The 18,889-nt window shown below is 40.4% G+C and overlaps 1 protein-coding gene across 1 annotated transcript in view; it reads left to right on the top strand.

Moving 5' to 3' along the window:
• MALRD1 (MAM and LDL receptor class A domain containing 1) overlaps positions 1-18,889 on the top strand; it is a 433,259-nt gene that overhangs the window by 33,116 nt on the left and 381,254 nt on the right. Inside the window, exons 7-10 of the mRNA XM_019529906.1 lie at positions 3,969-4,121; positions 4,293-4,398; positions 7,327-7,694; positions 10,159-10,580. Coding sequence (XP_019385451.1) covers positions 3,969-4,121; positions 4,293-4,398; positions 7,327-7,694; positions 10,159-10,580 — 1,049 coding nt within the window. The remainder of the gene's footprint in view (positions 1-3,968; positions 4,122-4,292; positions 4,399-7,326; positions 7,695-10,158; positions 10,581-18,889) is intronic.

Here is an 18,889-nt window from a genome sequence, read left to right as displayed (position 1 = left end):
CCGGTCCACTTCCGGGTCTGCCGGTGAATGCACGGGGGGACCCCCATGCCCTTCTGACCCTGTGACTAGTGCCTTCTGGGTCTGGGGGGATCACCTGGGGTTCCCCCTTGGCCAGTTGCTGAGCTGGGCAAGTGGGGGCGGGGGGCACACGCTCCGCAGCGGACCCAGAAGTGAACTGGCAGTACCAGCAGAACCCACTGTTGATTTATGGTTTTTTAAAGAAATGTCTGCCTTTTTTGTTTTGTTTTTTTAAGTCATCCATGTTGCTTTGTTGTCTTTATTCATCTATCAGTTCCAAACACTAGTTTTCCTCCCTGAAAAGAAATTTCTTCTATACACTTTTATTTTTTCCCCAATGGGGTGCCCTCATGTCCTTGAACTTCTTAGTCTTTCAAAATGTTCATTGCACACACTTCCTGTATACCCTTTTCTTTAATTTGCATCATACACTTCTCAGTCATATCTGGATGATCTATTTTCAGCTTAATTTCAACACTAACATTATACCTCTTTATTTCATAGTTTATAATCTATTTTTAATTAACACAGGACTGATTTTCCACATATCTCCACTTAGTTCTATTTCCTGAAAAATTGTCACACTTGTATTTTTAACTGATTTTTTTTTACAAGAATAGTTTATATAATATGGAAAGGACACAAAAATACCTGCAGTCCAAATCTAACAGTCTTGCGAGTACTGTGTGGGTGGGAAGAAGAATCAGAGGTAGAGAAAATGTAGCTTGTATATGTATTTAAATGCTTACAAAATTTAACTGTAAAGGACTCAGTTCTGCCATTGATGTGATTTGTTCTATTGTCATTATTATCTTCAGCCTCATTGTCTGTTTTCTGATAGCGTGAAATCTGGGTTCCTTGTCTCATTGTAACCCCACTTTTTTTTTAACCTTAAAGGTTTGATTTGAGTTTTAGCTCAAAATTTGAATCTTATTTTATCTCAATGCCTTCAATAATGCTTATATTGAATGTATGGTCTGCTGCTTCCTTTTTTTATGTTCCATCTCTGTAAAAAGTTTGGGATGCATCTCATTTGAGTTTGGAGACTTACCTGTTCCATCTTCTGTATTTACCTCTTGGTGTAACTATCTGTGTCAGAAATTTGTCATTTTCTTTCTTGGAACTGGGTTTCATATTATTCCTGCATCCCTAGGTGAGCAGAAAGTAAAGCAAAAATTGCTTTCCATCTTTACCTGTTGTCTTCCCTCACAATTCAGTTCCCTCAACAGACCTTCATTCAACTCCACCAATCCTCAGAATCCTTGTAGATTTGGAAAATATTATTTGTCTTCATTTTATTTTCCTTCAATTTTCTCTTCCTTTCTGTTGTTTGTCATACGTGCTGTATCTTCTTTTTGCATCAGCAGCACTATTGATTTATATATTCCACAAGCACTTCTACTTTCTTTGATCTGTTCCTAAATATCATTGTGTTTATTCCATTTCTAGGTCTGATTTCTTAGTGGTATTTATATAAACTATTTAATATAACTATTTGCTAGGCCTCTGCTTCTCTAAGGCCAAATGTAGTACAAGCCTTTAAAATATTCAGATCGGGAATCTGTTACAAAATGATTCACTCAGTAATTGTTTGTTCATTATCAAGAAGAACAGAATATTTAAAATGTGAAGGTACCTTTACCTTCAATTTTTAGGATTTTCAGCATCAAATTCCTGTAATTTACAGCAGTAAGTGATCACATAGGATTGTGGTCTCCATAGGCATTGAGTTTAAAACGGATAACTCCTGTGTTGTAAACAAATGCAGCTAATATTTTTGGTAGTTATGGCATATGTGGTACTTTTCTGAAGCTATTTCTTAAGAAGGTGAAGGGTGGTTAGCCTGGCCACAGATGTTTTTGATATGGTTTGATCCATGCTATCTAAGTAAGAAATAAATTACTGCATACAAGTTTCTCACACATTTTTCCAACATTTCCATTAAAAGGATGTATAACTTTTCATGAAATTGAAAAGGGAGTTATTTGAGAAATTTATATTTTTGAGCATTCAAGTCCACTTTTTAAAATTTTAGTGACATATTTATTCAACCATGATCACTTATTTATTAGTTGACTTCAACACTTGCCATTTCTTCCCTCTGTTTTCTTTACAGTTGCCTGAATTTCCAGATATACCTAATTTAGCATAACACATTCTTAACTTTTATTCTTGCTTTAATGTAATGTTAGCATGTTGGGTTTGTAGGGCTTAGTCTACTACAAAGTAAGATGGTCTTATAATTTATATGCTCATAATACTTAATGTGTGTGTCTACATGAAACACTTACTGTGCATTAGCCTAATAACACTGCACAGTGTTAAGCTAATGCACAATAAGCATCACAAAATAAATGTGTGCTGGCACTACTGCTCAGTCACTCTAGTTATTGAGCTTTTAGATAGTACTTTATTAAACAAGTATGAAACTAATACACAATATCTAAGGCACATTAATGAACTTATAAGCATGCCCATTACATACTTACTAGTGAATTGCCTGTCAAGGATGATGGGGGCAGGGTGGGCAGGGACTGAGGGGGGGGAAGCTTGCTAACCCTAGCACTAACCTCCCCACCATGCCGCCTCCATTTCCCATGAGTAGAGGGACAGGGGGAATCTTATCCCGCCGTCTCCTCCATCCCCCTCCACTAGCACCCTGTGCTGTTGCTACCTCCATGGAGAAGGGCTGGGGAAGGTGAGTTCAACGCCACTGACCTTGCCCCCCTGCTCCATCTCCTCCATCCCCACCATCATAGCAGTGCTCCACCACCTCCAGGGAGCAAGGCCAGTGGGTGGGGAGCAGGGAGAGAGGCCAGCGCTGCTGGCCTCGCCCCTCTGCTCTGTTCTTGCTCTGCTACCTCCGAGGAGCAAGGCTTCGGGTGGGGGCGAGGCCAGTGGTGCTGGCCTCGCCACCCTACTCTTTCCCCTCCATCCCCACTGTTGTAGCAGTGCACTGCCAACACCACTTCCTGTCTGTAATGCTGTTGAAGCACCCTAATTTGTTGTTTCAGTAACCAGAGTGCTACAACAGTGTTATGGACAGACAGACTATGCCCTTTATTCTCTTAGAATTAGGCTCAGAAGACATGTGTTCAATTCCTAATTCTGATACAGACTTTCTTCATGATCTTTGCAAGTCATTTGATCTTTTTGCCTCTTTTCCCTATCCTTTTCTTTCTCTGTCTCATGTATTTACACTTGTAGATTTTTCAGACCAAGGAGCATATTGTGCTAAAGGACACTGGATGCATTTACATGTGTAATTAGCATATAGCAATAAACTCTAGTGCATTTCACACCAGAATGTATTGCTATTTGGTGCAGTGTCTACCTGTGTGCCTAGGACTACAGCATGTTGAACCGCAGTGGAGCAGCCCCAGCTGTAAAGGGATCCAGGGGCTCAGCATACCAGCCTAGGGCTGCTCTGCCCCAGCTCAGCATGCTGCAGTGGGGTGGGTTGGTGCATCAGGGTGCTACAGTGTGGGGCTGGGCAGCCAGCAGCTTTTTCACTATGAGGGCACCCACATAAGGGTACCCTCATGCCCCAGCCAGCCCTGGTCACTATTTACTTGTGCATTTTAGCGCACATAACTACTCTGCTGTATGATTGTCCTGAATAGGTTAATTAGTTTACTGCACCCTACTATGGGCACATATGTAGATGGTGATGTTTTACTGTGGAGTTACTTAGTCTAGTCCACAGTAATGCTCACAAGTACAGGTGCCTACTATGTGCTAATGTAATGTAAATAAAAAAATATTCCCCTTTCCTTATAATGCCCTTTTCTGGTTCTTTTTGAATAGCGACCTGGTTCATTGTTGGCAAATCAGGAGTGCTCCCTTCCTGTGGAGCACTCCCTTACAGTTGGAAAGGTTTTCATACTTTTGATTAGTTACTTGTTATTATTTTAAAGGTACAAAGTGAACTGTCTCTTTCAATATTTCAGCTGCTAAGTGTGACTTTGAAATAGACAACTGTGGCTGGTCTGAAACTGTAAGCACAGATGCATTTGACTGGGTAAGAAGCTCCAGAAGTGGTCTTCCATCTGCCTTTCAGAAACAAGCTCCTGCACGGGATCATACCTATAACAAATCTGAAGGTAAGACATTGACAGGTCCTGGAAGCATATACACTTGCATTGAACTGCCTACTATTACATAAGATTTAAAGTGGGGGCAATGACCTCTTCAGAAACCTTCTATGCGTTACACTTGCTGCCTTCTGGCCTGACATACAAAAAGTTGTTTTCTATTTTATTTTATTTCAATAGGTCACTTTATGTTCATTCTGCAAAACAGCAGCAGCATTTCACAGGTTGCTCAGCTGCGGAGCCCCAGGTTCAGTCAGACTGGCTCAGATTGCACTGTTTCTTTCTGGTATGAATTAATTTTGATTTTAAATGTATGGAATATCTGGACTGTAATTGAAGTTAGAGGTTGCAATAGTACACATCTCCCTCTGCAGCATTTACTGCTTCTTTTTCTCTTTAGTTGCTAGGTGTTTGTTCTAACCATTAATCAAAAATAAACTGAAGCATTTAGAAAAGCCTATCAGGGGCCTGAACAAGTAGTACAGCCTGGGCTAATTGCCTAGTGGGTCATATCTGCCTGGGGCTTTGATTAGCAACCCTAATTCTGCTAATGACTTCAGTTGGCCTGTTTTTGGACCTCCTGTTGGGCTGCTGGGAGTACAGCTTCCCCATTCAGCTCCAACTGTAGCTGCAGACTCCAAGGCCGCCAATGGTTCTTGATGTAGGTCTGTCCTGGCAAGCCTCTTTGATCTAGTACTCGACAATGTCTGACCCTGTTTGCTCTGTTTCTGGACTCTGACTTCTGGATTTTCCCTTTTTATTTAGTAATTCAGCCAATCTGGACCTTGCCCCTGGATTTTTATGGGATTTGGTGACTTGGTACCTGATCCTTGTGGCGGGCCAGCAGGGGACACTCCTGCGTTGAGCCACCCACCTCACTACACCCGACCACCTTCCAGGCTCCGAGTGCCTCCCTAGGGGAGCCTCGCATCTAGCTGACCCTCCTCCTGGAGCACACTCGCTAGCCTGGAGGTAACATAAGCTGCCACCACCCCAAGAAGGGACTCTCTCGGCCCTGTGTCCTCAGGGAAACACAGGCCTAACAGTCCTATGGGTACTCGTCACAGTACAGGCACTTAGGACACTTCTCCAAATCGGAGGCCAAAAAGGAACGTCTTCCTTAGTCCGCAGGCCTAAGGGGCCTCTTAGGCATAATTTAGACCCACCCCTCAATAAGTCTCCTGCACCAGTCACAAAGGAGAACTTTATTGATTACAGGGGTAGGGTGAAAATAAGGAACAAGATAGAGCAATATCATAGAAATCCTATAGAGCAAAACAGTCTGGCTGAGGTAGCCTTTTGATCATGCATCTGACTTACTGCTAGCTATATAGCTAATCAGAACTCAAGTAGCTTACTCACAAGCATCATCCGGAGGCTGTTGGAGATTCCCTCTGGAGGCAGGCCGTTCCCAGCTCATGAGTTATGGGGGAGAGAGCCAGTTTCAGATGGTAAAACTCCTCTCTAAATCTGAGTCCCCCGCATGGCTGCTGCCCCCTCCTCCTCCTGGGCAGTCTTAACTTATATAGCCCCTGTGACCTCATTCACCTGGTCCAATGGAGGCCAGCACCTGTTGGCTGTCAGCCAACCAATTTGAAATACATCACTAGTTGCTGGGCAGACTCTAGCCCACCAGGTAGAAGCCCCTCACCCAGGTAGGTGATGCCAGTCATGTAGGCAGAGGGAGCAGGTTTCCCCCCTCCCTCAGGAATGTAGCCAGCTCAGGTTACCTAAAGGGATAGGGTAAAGGTGTGTTTCCTTTGCTGGGCCCATCCTAATCACATTGTCACAGCACAGAGATTTTGGGGAGAAACAAGGTGGCTTCCTGCCACAATTCTGACCCCAGAGTGGGGCTGTGTTTTGGACTCTGGCCCTGTCTCTGCCCCTCGTCTGGTGGTTTAACCACTAAGCAAGACTACTGCCCATATGTCTCATGACAAAGCCCCCATGCAGTGGGAGGTAGTGGGGGAGCAGAAGAGATTGCCCCCCCGCCTGGCAGCAGCTAGTGAATGCCGGTCTCTTTTCTTATTAAAGAGCCAGGAGGCTGGGGCTGGGCAGGGCAGCCACTGATGGGCCTGGGAGAGTGTGTGTGTTGTGGGGGGGGATGGGGCCTGTTTGATTCAGAGTTTTGGTTGATTTGGTGGTAGCCAAATCTCTGAATCAGATTTGGCTGAATCAATTCGGGACAGTGATTCGAATCACTGAATTGAATCACTGTTCCCCAGATTGGCTGAATCCAAATTGAATACTAGCCACATTGCACAGACCTAGTAGACATGTCACATTAGGAGTTTTTGGTTGTGTTCCCTGTCCTGTCTTTTTGCCTTCTGTGCAACATTTGAACCATTCACTTGTCTGTTTTTCTGCATGTCAGATAGGTATAGTGCAGGGATAGCTAAACAGAGGTCTCATGAGTAAACAGGGTGTTCAGTGAAATTTAAATTTAGCTCCTGAAGAAGGAGTATTTTCCTCATTCCCTACCTGTCTTTTATTCTGAAAAATCATGCTCTGACAAGTTGTTATCTGAGTGGGCACAGATAATCGATTCTGAGGTATATATATCTTAAGTTTGTCTTTTGCATCTTTTGGCCATGTCAAGGCTTTTGTTTGTGACTTGAAGGGTTAGATAGTTTTTGCCATCTTAGGAGTATTTACCTACCTCACAGCTATGTTGGAAGTATTATGTTTAGAAAAGTGCTTGGAGATCCTCAAAGAGAAGTGCAGTAGAATTATAAAGTAGTATTAATCATTACTATGGATTGAAAGCATGTTCTTGCATTCATTAAATGTTTGTCCTTCCTTTGTTGAAACTTTTAAATTATTCCTTGAATTAAATTCATAATGGTAATATTTTGCATCTGAGTGAGCCCCGATCATTGCTTAATATAAGAAAAATGTCTCTATCTAGCTGTGGATTATATCTTAATTAAGTATGCTTCCTCCATCCCTGTCTTAACTGCTTCAGAAAAGACCAAGATTCACACACCACCCAATCCTGTCAAAAATTAGATAAGCTAATATATCTGTGGTATAATAATGAGATCATATAGAGAATGAAGTGAATTGCCTCTGAGATGGATGTAAGCTTTGTGGGCTTACTTCATTCCATTAAATTAAATGGAGTTATAACAAAGGAGATGTTGGTCAGTATATGTAAAGTAATTTGTTCTCATCATTTATACCTTTGACTTTTCTGCTTTTTTCTCTTCTAAAGGTATTACAATTATGGTCTCTCAGTTGGAGCAGCAGAAATGCAACTGCACATTGATGGACTGAAGGACCCCACTGTTCTCTGGAGGGTATACTATAATCAGGGTTATCAATGGCTAAGGGCCTTCATTCAGCTTGGCCGCCTCCGTTGGCCTTTCCAGTTATCATTAGATAAAATTAGCCTTGGGTTTTATGATGGTATTTCAGCGATTGATGACATAACATTTGAGAACTGTGCTCTTCCATCTCCAGCAGTAAGCTGTGACACTCATGATCATTTCTGGTGCAGAGACACGAGGGCTTGTATAGACAGTTCATTGGTTTGTGATCTTGTGGATAACTGTGGGGATGGATCTGATGAGGAAAATTGCAGTAAGTACTATAAAATCTATTCTTTATTCTGTAATAACAGTAGTCCTATTAAATTCATCTCTGGAGTAAGTTAGTTCTGCTTCTATTTTAGTCCAAGGAAGGTAAACCTATGTACACCAGAGTCAAATATAGCTGTTGCTGAAATAGAATCTGAAAATTATTCAGATCCTGTACACGTGACAAGCTCCAAAGAACAGACTTTGGAGAACCTGAGAATAAATACGCGAAGGTCATTCTTGTTATTGGAAAAGTAGCCATACTTATGTCACTTTGGCAAGATACAGGAGGGCACAATATGTTATTTTATATTTGCTTGCTACCATATTTAATCAAATCTAAGATGACCCTCAAAAACTAGAATTTATGCATGGAAAATTTATAAATTTGTTATAATTTTCCATGTATACGATCTAATTATTAAGGGGTCATCTTTAATTTGTCCCTCCACCATTGTAGGGGGATAGGTGGCAAGGGACAGGGGGGAGAGAGGTATAGCACCCCTGCAGCTTTCCCCCTGCTTGTACCTGACTCTCGCAACCTCAGCCCCCCCTTTCCCCTTCTGCATCTGATCCCCCTCCTAACCCTCCCCCCAGCCTGTGATCCCCCTTCCCTTCCAGCATCTCCTTCCTCCCTCCCTCACCTTCCCCCAGCCTCTACTCTGCCCCCTGCCTCTAATTTACACCATCAAGCATCAATTTCATTCTAACCTAGTGCAAAACTTTTACTCTTTTTAAAATAAATAATTTTACCTTAATCTGATGGAGCAATAGGTAGCTCACTAACAATGTGCTTTGCTAGCACTCTCAATTTAAAATTTAAAAATAGTAAACAGATTTAATTTTGCCTATCGATTACAAGAGTTATGAACCTGGTTCTAATTCCTAATAGACCATCTAAATATGTAGTCTCTTCCCTTCCCTCCCCCCTTCCAAGATCATATAAAGCAGCAAAAATCTGACCAACAGATCTTCAGAAAAGGTTATACACTAGGTTCCCAGTACATAAGCAATAGAGGAGGGGACTGGTGGTATGGTAGGAAATCACTGGGCAACAGTAGAACAGAGGAATTGATAGGTGAGAAATGAGATGAGAAACTATGTAAATTGGTGTTTGCACTAAAGTAGACCAGATTAAGCCATTTAAAACCCTTTAAAATGTAAGCTTAATTTCTCTACTGCATTAGAATTAATCACTGCAGTTTTTCTTTAATGAAGTTTACTTAACTGATGTTGAACATGATGGTGTGAACAGTTCTCGACACTAAGTTATATAAAGGGTTCTTCTGAGTACATATTATGAATTCTACAAATGTAACATCCCCTCTCTCATATTCCATGCACACCATCATTGCTTTTTCTTTTCTGTTTGTTTCCTCCAAATTTCTTCCATATGAAATGAAATAAATGTAATGGTTCTAACAGTATTGATAACAAAGCTCTGAGCATTCAAGGATGAGCATTCTGTTACTTGGGGCTGAAATTTTGGAAGGAGTCTCATGAGTACCATTACAACCAAACTTTTTTTCAATTTGACTTTTACTGAAACGTGAATCCTACCCTAAAGATAATATGATCATCAAATAAAGATCTAAACACTTATTCCTCAGCCTCAATTTCAGCTTTGCCATGTATAAAATGGGGATAATAATTCTGACCTTTTCTTATAAATCACTTGAGATAAACAGGAACAAACTACTAGACAATCACCTTGCTGGCTAGACAATCACCTTGTTGGGGTTGTTTGACCCCAGTACTCTTTCCTGCCATGGCAGGGGGTCGGACTTGATGATCTGCTCAGGTCCCTTCCAACCCTACTAACTATGAAACTACTATATAAGAGTAAGGTGATATTATTTGTTAAAATTTCATAGAAATGGGAAAACCAAAAGAGACACTTTTCTGGGGCACATAGATTTGTTTGTTTAGGAATGAGCTACTTGGCATAAATAAGGTATTTTGGTTTGATGTACGTTTAACTTTACTGTATGTGTTATACCAAAAAAATCAGACAGGATAGTTTAATGATCTCTTCTGGTCCAATTCTATGAAAATATGGAAAACTGGCAGTTGATAATGCTGTTTTGGAAGCATGATAAGAATGTAAAAACAATTTTAATCTCTTTCTATTAAAAGAGAACCTCATCTCTCTGGACAAGACTACTGTATCCTTTTGAATGTTTTCTGAATGCTTTATATAGTTAAGTTTTAACTTAGGGCCAGACTTTACCCTCAGATACTTTAGCATAACTGCCATTGACTTCATAACTTGTATTGATTGTGTGCGTGTGTTTCCACATTTATCTGGGAAAAAAAATACTGCTCTCAGTTTTTGTCCACGCTGGTTTGAATTTATTTCATTATGCTGAGGGTAACTCTGAGGACAAAAAGGTAATTATCATATATCATTTTATCTGATATTGCATACTGTTTTCCTTTGACAGATTGTTTATATTTGCATATTTCAGACCCTGAGCTACAATGTAACTTTGAAAATGGGCTGTGCAACTGGGAGCAAGACACAGAGGATGACTTTGACTGGATCAGAAAACAGGGCCCAACGCCAACGTTTTACACAGGACCATTAAAGGATCATACTTTTGGCACAATCAAGGGGCATTATCTCTACATGGAATCCTCAGAGCCTCATGTGTTCCAAAATACAGCAGCTTTGCTCAGTCCAATCTTTAATGCCACTTCCCCTGATGGCAATAAAACATGTATTTTCCGCTTCCATTATCATATGTTTGGAAAGCAGATTTATAGATTGTCAATCTTCAAGAGAATTGTGAGCAATACCAAAGGACGTCTGCTATGGTACAAGTTTGGAAATCAAGGCAACAGATGGATAAGACAAACACTCTACATTACTAGCCCTGAGCCATTTCAGGTATGATTCTTTTAATCTATGATGATTTTGCTAGAACACTGCAAAATACCGAGAGAATATAAGATTACCCTAATCTAAAAAGCAGCGGAGGAGGACTTTTGATGGAATTTTATTATGAAGCCATCTTGTTAAACATGTTCCCAAATCATTTGTTTTGTGACAACTCCATGATTATAATTTTTGAATGAAAATGCACGGATTTAAACATCCATTACTTCTCATTCCCCCTGAACTGAATACAATGAAATGATGAAAACAGCTAGGTACTAATTATGATCCATTAAAAATGTGAAGATACAAAGAGTTTCCCTTACATTTTTCCTGAAAATATTTTCCTGTAGTAAATAAGAACTTTTCTCTATACGACACCGTACTAAATATTTAGTACAAATATTTGGGTGAAAAGCTTAATATTTACATAAATTAAAAATACCCATCAGTTGGTAAAATACATATTTTATATAAAGCAGAATTCTACATCTAGTCCCATCCCCTCCCCCCTTTTTAGGTTGCTATGTTATAGAAACTTCATTATTTGATTTGGATCACAGATACAGAATAATTCCACCGGATGTAGTTTTCCAGCCAGGTGAAATGAGATAGACTATGTTTTGGGAACCCTTTCTAGCACACTCCCTGTATGGGGTGAAAAAATTGGATCCTAGATAGGCCCACTCAGTCATGATTACAGCTCCTGAATTGTATATGTCTCAGTTTCAAATATGAAACAACCATCGTACAATCATTGCCCTCACGTAGGTTCATAATTAGGGGCTTCCAGTAATCAATAGCACATGCCCTGTTCATCACTACCCCATCTCTGTAGGATTTCCTATTGAAGAAAAACACTTGCATACGTTTTCTTTCATTGTGGCAATGTTATTGCGCATCAGTAACCACACAGTACTTTGGGGGAAGGAAAACAATCTTGCGGAATGGAAACCTAGAGAAATGGAGGTTTCTATTCTGCTGAAGCTTTCATTTGCCTTTGGAACCATTTTAGAGCATTCTTGCTTCATCTACCTTCTCTGTCATTGACGACTTTTTAGTTTTATTTTTGGATTACTATTATCTGGCTCCACAGTGTGCAGAGATGGGGATTAGGCAGCCTTGGGCTTCCTGCTCCCCATCTCTGCATTTATCCCAGTGCACACTATTTTCATGTGCTTTGCACTGCTTTTTGTGACCTTTTTTTTTGCTATTGGGAAGTCCCCATAGCAAACTTTGGGCTGCAAATTTTCAGCAGGGGGCACATTTTAACTTTTACCATGTATGGCTTGTAGTGCCACAAGCCACACATGCCTGCACACCTGATGCAGCCATGATCTACAAAATAAATTGTCATGCAGTGGCACTTGCTTTAGGGTAAGGAAGGGGTGTGTGAGTCAGTCATGGCAGAGGCATAAGCAGGTTTTCCATCATCAGCATTGACAGCAATAGATAGGATGACAGTAGCGGCAGCTGCCAAACTTACCTACATTCTGAGTTGGTGCCCTGGTGGTACCCTTCTTGCCTACCCCTAATTATTCTGCTGTTTGAGTGCATTTACATTATGTTCATGTTAAAGCACCCTTCTGCATCACAGAAGGAAATCTAAAGGTTATGCTGAGTGTCAAGAAGGGAAAGATTACACAGAGCAAACTTTACTTGAATAGTTTGATTATTGTTGAATATAGAATATGGTTATGGACTTGTTTTTGTAATTATAGTAATATGTACTTTAGAGTGATCTTTCTGACAGCTGTGTTGTTTTGTTTGATCTTCTGTTTTTTGGAGTGAGAGTTCAAAAGCAATTGCTTATTATGATGTCCACCACTATTTATTTCTGAGTTTTGTTTCTAGAATAGGGATTTTGAGAATGAGAGAGTTTAATCTGTAAGTAGAAAAGTACAAGTGGCAAAACATGTCTGAATTGTATAGGAGCCAACATGTTTCGGAATGTTGGTATTTGAAATTGAAAAAAATGTTTAGAAATAAACCATTTAATTTCAGAGTGTCCATTAGGCAGTGGTGATGTTGTTGGATGGAGCTAAAGGATTCGCTCCAGTTTAGTGAAGGAAGAGAAAGTTTGATAGTTTGCTGCCAAAATGGGATAGTCATTTTGAAATTTAACTTTTTGCCCCATCATTCTCATGTTTAATGTAATTGCTGCATCTTGTGTGATATCAAAGACTATTCTGATAATTTATTTTAGTGTCTGTATGAATTTGTTTTCCATGTGGCAACATTAGCAATTTGTTGAATGTATTTATTACTTTCTTAGCTAGCGTTCATAAACTCTTGGGTTTTTTTAATTTTAAGTAAACTATCGCCACTTTGGAAAATTCCTGTTAGGTGGGAAATAACTAGAATGAAGTCTTTATAACTCAGGGGTCTGCTTGAGCATTAGTGAATGGGTCAGTCTATAATATATCTATAGTAATTTGTGGGTTCACTCAGGCAGTAGCCCTCAATTAACTTGAGCCATATGAGCTCTCTTTTCCTATCTGCATTATGCCTTTTAGCTAACAACACAAAGCAAAGCCCTTCTACAAATAGGTCTGTTGCAAATTGTCTTTCTTTCCAGAGTTTCTTCTCCGTAAGGGCATTATAAATAAATAATGTGGTGCAGTAGAGTCAACACCAGAAACAAGGGAGTATGATATTGCTGCTGCTATTTATCTTGTACTAGGGGCCTGAAGCATGTGGGGAAGTACTGAATATGCTTTAGAAAGTGGGGTGGGGTAGAAGACAAGTAGTTATGGGTTGTGAATTTAGCAGGGCTTTCAGATTTGGACTGGATTACCATTGAAGATTTAAGCTAAATTGTTTACAGGCAACAGGTGTGGACTTCACAGGGAGATCTGAAGTATGTAGCCTGTACTTCATGGTTTTCTTCCTCCTATCTCTTTCTCCATAGCTGCAGGACTCTAGTTTCCCATCAGGTTTCCTGCAACGATGCAGTAATTAAGAAGAGACAGGTTATAAGCTGCCCATGAAATATGCACTAGGACATCCCTTTAGGTAGTTTTATATAGTCCCTCCAGTTGCATAAAAGTTGTAAATAAGCGACTACTACAGTGAAGCACATTGTGATGTCTATTCCTCATTGTTTCCACATCTACATCAATAAAATATTTTAAGTCAAATTGACATTTTGAAATGAAAAATCTGAAGTCAGAAACCTTAGTGAGGTTGTAGGAACAAACCATCCCAATGTGCAGGAAGAATAACAAATGTGGCTAGTGACTAACTTAGCTTAGCAGAGAACTCTTTGGTAAGCTAAACACAAAAAGGAAACTTACAAGAAGTGGAAGCTTGAACAAACAACATGAGAGGAGTATAGTAAGAGTATTGTGCAGGCATGAAGTCAGGAAGGTCAAAGTGCAGTTGGAATTGTAGATAGCAAAGGATGTGGAGGGTAACAAAAAGGGTTTCTACAAGTATGTTAGGAACAAGAGGAAGGTCAGGGAAAGTGTGGACCCTTTACTGAATGGGGGAGGCAACCTAATGAAAAATGATGGGAAAAAGCTGAAGTACTTAATGCCTTTTTTACCTTGGTCTTCATAGGCAGGTCAGCTCCCAGTCTACTGCACCAGGCAGCACAGTTTGGGAAGAAGATGAGCAGCCCTCAGTGGTGAAAGAACAGGTTAGGGACTATTTAGAAAATCTGGAAGTGTACAAGTCCATGGGACCAGATACAATGCATCCAAGGGTGCTGAGGGAGTTGGCTGATGTGACTGCAGATCTGCTAGCTATGTGGATGCCTTTAAGAGTGTTATGTATAAGTTGTTACATTTGCCCTGGAATTGCAGGAGGGAATGGCAGAATTGTAGGTAGAGTACTGCTCTCTGAATAAACAAGATTTATTGTTTTATAAGTTAGCTCCTTAATCTTTTGAGAAATACATGTGATGCTAGGAGTGGAGTGCAAAGAAAGATAGAAAAATGGAGCATCTCAGAATTTCAGAGGAATTAAATCTGTCCAGCAATGCAGCAGAAAACTGGAAGAAATTTAAGCAGAACCATGTAGATGACAGCCAGTGGAGCTAGAGAGAAGGAAGATTCAAGGTAACCATTTTTTTAAAATATGGCAGTCCCAGAAGCTTTGTCTCTTTACAATATCTTACAACTCTCAGAAGCAGAACAGAACAGCTATGGCACAGTAATAAAAACATTTGAAGAATATTGTATACCCAAACAAAATAAAACCTTTGAATGGTATAATTTCAATATGAAATAGCAGAAAGAATGTGAAACAATAGAGGAGTTTGTTAAAAACCTTGGACTGCTGAGCCAGACATACAACTTTGGAGACCCAAGAGTCCATGGTTAGAGACCAAATAGTACAGGGTATAAGGGATACAAGCCTCAGGAAAACACTGCTAGAGGATCCTGAACTTAATTTGGAAAAGGCCGTTAGAATGTGTCAAGTGGCTGAGATGACAAATACCAGGCTACAGAAGCTGTAGGAAAAAACAGAAAAAGCCGAACTAGATGAAGTGACAAGACTGCAAAAACTTAAGGCAACACAGAAACAATACAGAAAGGAAGATCTCACTATGAAGCCTGCAAGCAGAGGCCAAAGAGAATTGCTTGAAGAAACAATGGTTAACTGCAGATACTTTGTGGGTTACCACAAACCCATGCAATGCACTGCAACAAATGTAAAGGATTCAATCACTTTGCAAGAGTTTGCAGAAAGGATGCAACACACAGGAAACAGCAGGTGCATGCTTTATTCAATAAGGAAGAGGAAGACGTCTCATTAGCACGATGCAAGAAAAAGCTCATTCTTTTGGGGATTGGACAATCACCCTGGACACCAACGGACTAATGGTGACTTAAATCCGATACAGGGGTACAGATCAATGTAATACTGGAATACATTATTAAAAAAATCAAAGCTAAACCTAATACGAGAATAAAAAAGTGAGACTTGGAGCATATAATGAGAACATGATTGCAACCAAGGGTGTTTGTGCACTGCAAGTTAAATACAAGGGTAATATAGTAAAAATTCAGTTGGTAAGAGTCCCAGGAAAGCTCTTGCCAATTATTGGGTTGTGAAAGCATAGAACTCGAGGTTTGATTAAGAGAATGGACACCACTGAGAGACTAGAAATCAAGAACATAGAAAAAGAGTTTTATGATGTGTTTCAAGGCATAGGGAAACTGTCAACTGAGTAAAAGATAGAATTAAGAGAACGAAATACTCTTACCATACATGCTCCAAGAAGTGTTCCTGTTTTACTAAGGGAGAAATTGAGAAAGGAATTAGATAGCTTAGTTAACATGGACATAATAGAAAAAGTAGAGCAACCAACTGCTTAGATTCATTCACTGGTGATAATAGAAAAAAAAAAAGATGGATCCTTGAGAGTGTATCTGGATCCTAAGCAAATGAACAGGTACATCAAAAGGGAGAATTTTCCCATTCCCACAAGGGAAGAAGTTTTTGGCAGAAGCTAAATGTTTCTGTACTTTGGACCCCTCTTCTGTGTTTTGGCAAGTTCCCCTAGAAAAGAATAGCACTAGATTATGTAATTTCAATATGCTTTCCAGAAGGTATTGCTTTTATATACTTCCTTTTGGAGAGTGTTTTGCATCTGAAGTATTTCACAGAAAGGTGTAGCAAATTTTTGAAGGTCTTGATGGAACTATGGTTTATATTGATGATGTATTAGTTTAGGAAAATACTGTGAAAGAACATGACTTGAGGCTAAGAGAAGCGCTGGAAAGAGCTCACTGAACAAAACTGAACAAACAAAAATGCAAATTCAAGGTAAAAATTTAACATATCTGAGAGAAGCTCTCTGAGAACAGGGTGCAAATTGATCCTGCAAGGGTTAAAGCCATTACAAACATGCCACACCTTACAGATAAGAAAGAAGTGCAAAGGGTGCTGGAAATGATCAATTTTTTAGAAAAATACCCACCTAACTTAGCAGAGGAGACCAAACACCTTTCATCTCTCCTACAAAAGCATGCTCAGTGAATGAATATGAAGCTGAATTTAAAAACTTGAAGGAAAAATAATGAAAGCTCTGGTACTAAAATACTATGACCCTAAAAGACCCATTCAGTTGTCAACAGATGCTTCTAAAGAAGATGTTGGAGTGGCTTTTCTTTAAAAAAACATAGGGATAGCTGGAGACCAGTAGCATATGTATCTAGGGCACTCTGTAAGTCAGAGTGTCTATATGCACAGATTGAGGAAGAAAGCTTAGCTCTGGTTTATGGCTGTAGGAAATTTCATATATTCTTCTATGGGAAGCCTGTGATAGCTGAAACTGATCATAAACCTTTGGTAACTATAGCAAAGAAAGGGTTATCAGACATGTCACCCAGATTACAGATTACAGAGACGTTTCTTTCAGCTGCAAATGTAGGATCTAGACATATAGTACACACCAGAAACTTATTGAACTTATTATGAACTTATTATGGACTTATTGAAGATATGTTGTCCAGAGCATATGACACAATGGAAAACTCCAGACTCAGACATAGTACCTGTTAATCTAATTAAGAGTGATTCCTGTCTCGGACAAAATGTGGGCACTAATTGCAGAAGCTACTGCTTAGGACACCACACTGCAAAAAGTGATAACAGCTATTAGTGCTGAGTGGCCGGGAAAACCTATATCTAGCCCCTACTCTCAGTTCAAGGAAGAGGTGTCAGTACTGGATGGCATTTTGTTCAAAGGGTCATAACTTGGTGTTCCAGCAGTGCTAAAGAAATCCATGTTAAACAGAATACATGAGGGGCATCTAGGCACTGAAAAATGCAAAAGGAGAGCAAGAGGTGCTCTATATTGACCCAACATGACTAATGACATAGAAGATTTTGTCAAGAATTGTACAACATACCTAAAGTGCAGATCAGCACAAAGAGAAGAGCCCATGATGGAGGAGCCCATATCTCTGTGGTGTCAAGTGGACACTGACTTATTCATACATGCAAGAAAAAATATGTATTAATGCTGAATTATTTTTCTCGTTATCCTAAAATTGCTTGGAAGCACAACAGCAAACCATATCATCACTTGCATCAAATTTATTTTTTTATAGACATGGAATTCCACAAAATGTGAGAACATAAAATGGACCTCAGTTCAACTGTCTTGAGTTTAAAGAGTTGGCAAACAAATATGGATTCCGTCACAACACTTCAAGACTTAAATACCCACAATCCAAAGGTCTGGTGGAAAATGCAGTACAAATAGTGAAGAAATTATTGAGAAAAGCTGCAGATTCACACATGGACGTTTACCTATCACTCTTAAATTACAGGGAAACACTGAAGAAGCATGTATTGTCTCCAGCAGAAATGCTGTTTAGCAGGAAACTCAAAACCAGGCTGCGAAATCTTGTGGATGAAGCTTATCAGAATGAAAAGTAAGATGTGATGAAAACATTAAAAAAATCTGACAAACTCAAAAAGAGCTAATATTAATGCAACAAGAAATTACAGAAGAGATTGAAAATGACAGAAGTAGAGACATATGAGTAAGGAAACCCAACAAGAATTGAACCAATAAGGATTGAGAGTGCAGATAAACTGAGAAGATTACTTAGAGCTAAAAAGTAGGGCTGTGCAAAGCTTTGGGTGGTGATTTGATCTGGAGGAGATTCAGCCCGATTCAGTGGCTGAATCTCTGAATCCAAATTGAAGCAGGAGACCAATTTAGAGGTCTGAATCAATTCAAAGTTCTCCAAATCTTCAGAAAAGTTTCAGAGAGCTTTGATGATTCGGGCAGTCCCTGGTGGCTAACCCTGAGCTGATAAGTAGTAGGGGTGGGGGAGGGGGTTCTGGGAGAGGAGGGAGGGGATCATGGGGGGGACTCCTGCCAGTACCCCTGGTCCCCCCACTCCTCCAGTGCCACCAACCCCTGCCTGCTGACCCAGCACCCCCATGGCTGCCCCCGCCCACCCCAGCTTGGTACTTTAAAAAAAATCCCCGGTGCTCACCAGGTGCTGCCAGGTGTGGGGGGGTGATCCCCAATGCCCCATGCTGCGTGGGGAGCTGTGCCACGAGCCCCCCGACACCCCTGCCATGCCCCAGCCCCGGCATGGGTGCCCTGCCTGGGCCAGCTCTGGCCCTTTAAAAAAAAAACAAACCCAAGAATAGCTCTGGGACTCCCTGTTCCTGCAGTGGCCTAAGGGCTTTGGGGGGCTCATGCACAGCCTCCCACATCATGCGGGGCAATGGGGGACAGCGAGGATTGCCCCCTGCTCTCAGGGACAGTGAGTGCAGGGGGTTTTATTTATTTATTTATTTTTCAGAAAGGGCTGGAGCTGGCCCAGGTGGGACACCCATGTGGGGGC

The sequence above is a fragment of the Crocodylus porosus genome, unplaced genomic scaffold (assembly GCF_001723895.1).
Source record: "Crocodylus porosus isolate Cpor-Errol unplaced genomic scaffold, CroPor_comp1, whole genome shotgun sequence".
Classification (NCBI taxonomy): Eukaryota; Metazoa; Chordata; order Crocodylia; family Crocodylidae; genus Crocodylus; species Crocodylus porosus.
Note: the sequence above shows the minus strand (reverse complement) of the source record. Positions and strands in the feature narration are given on the sequence as shown.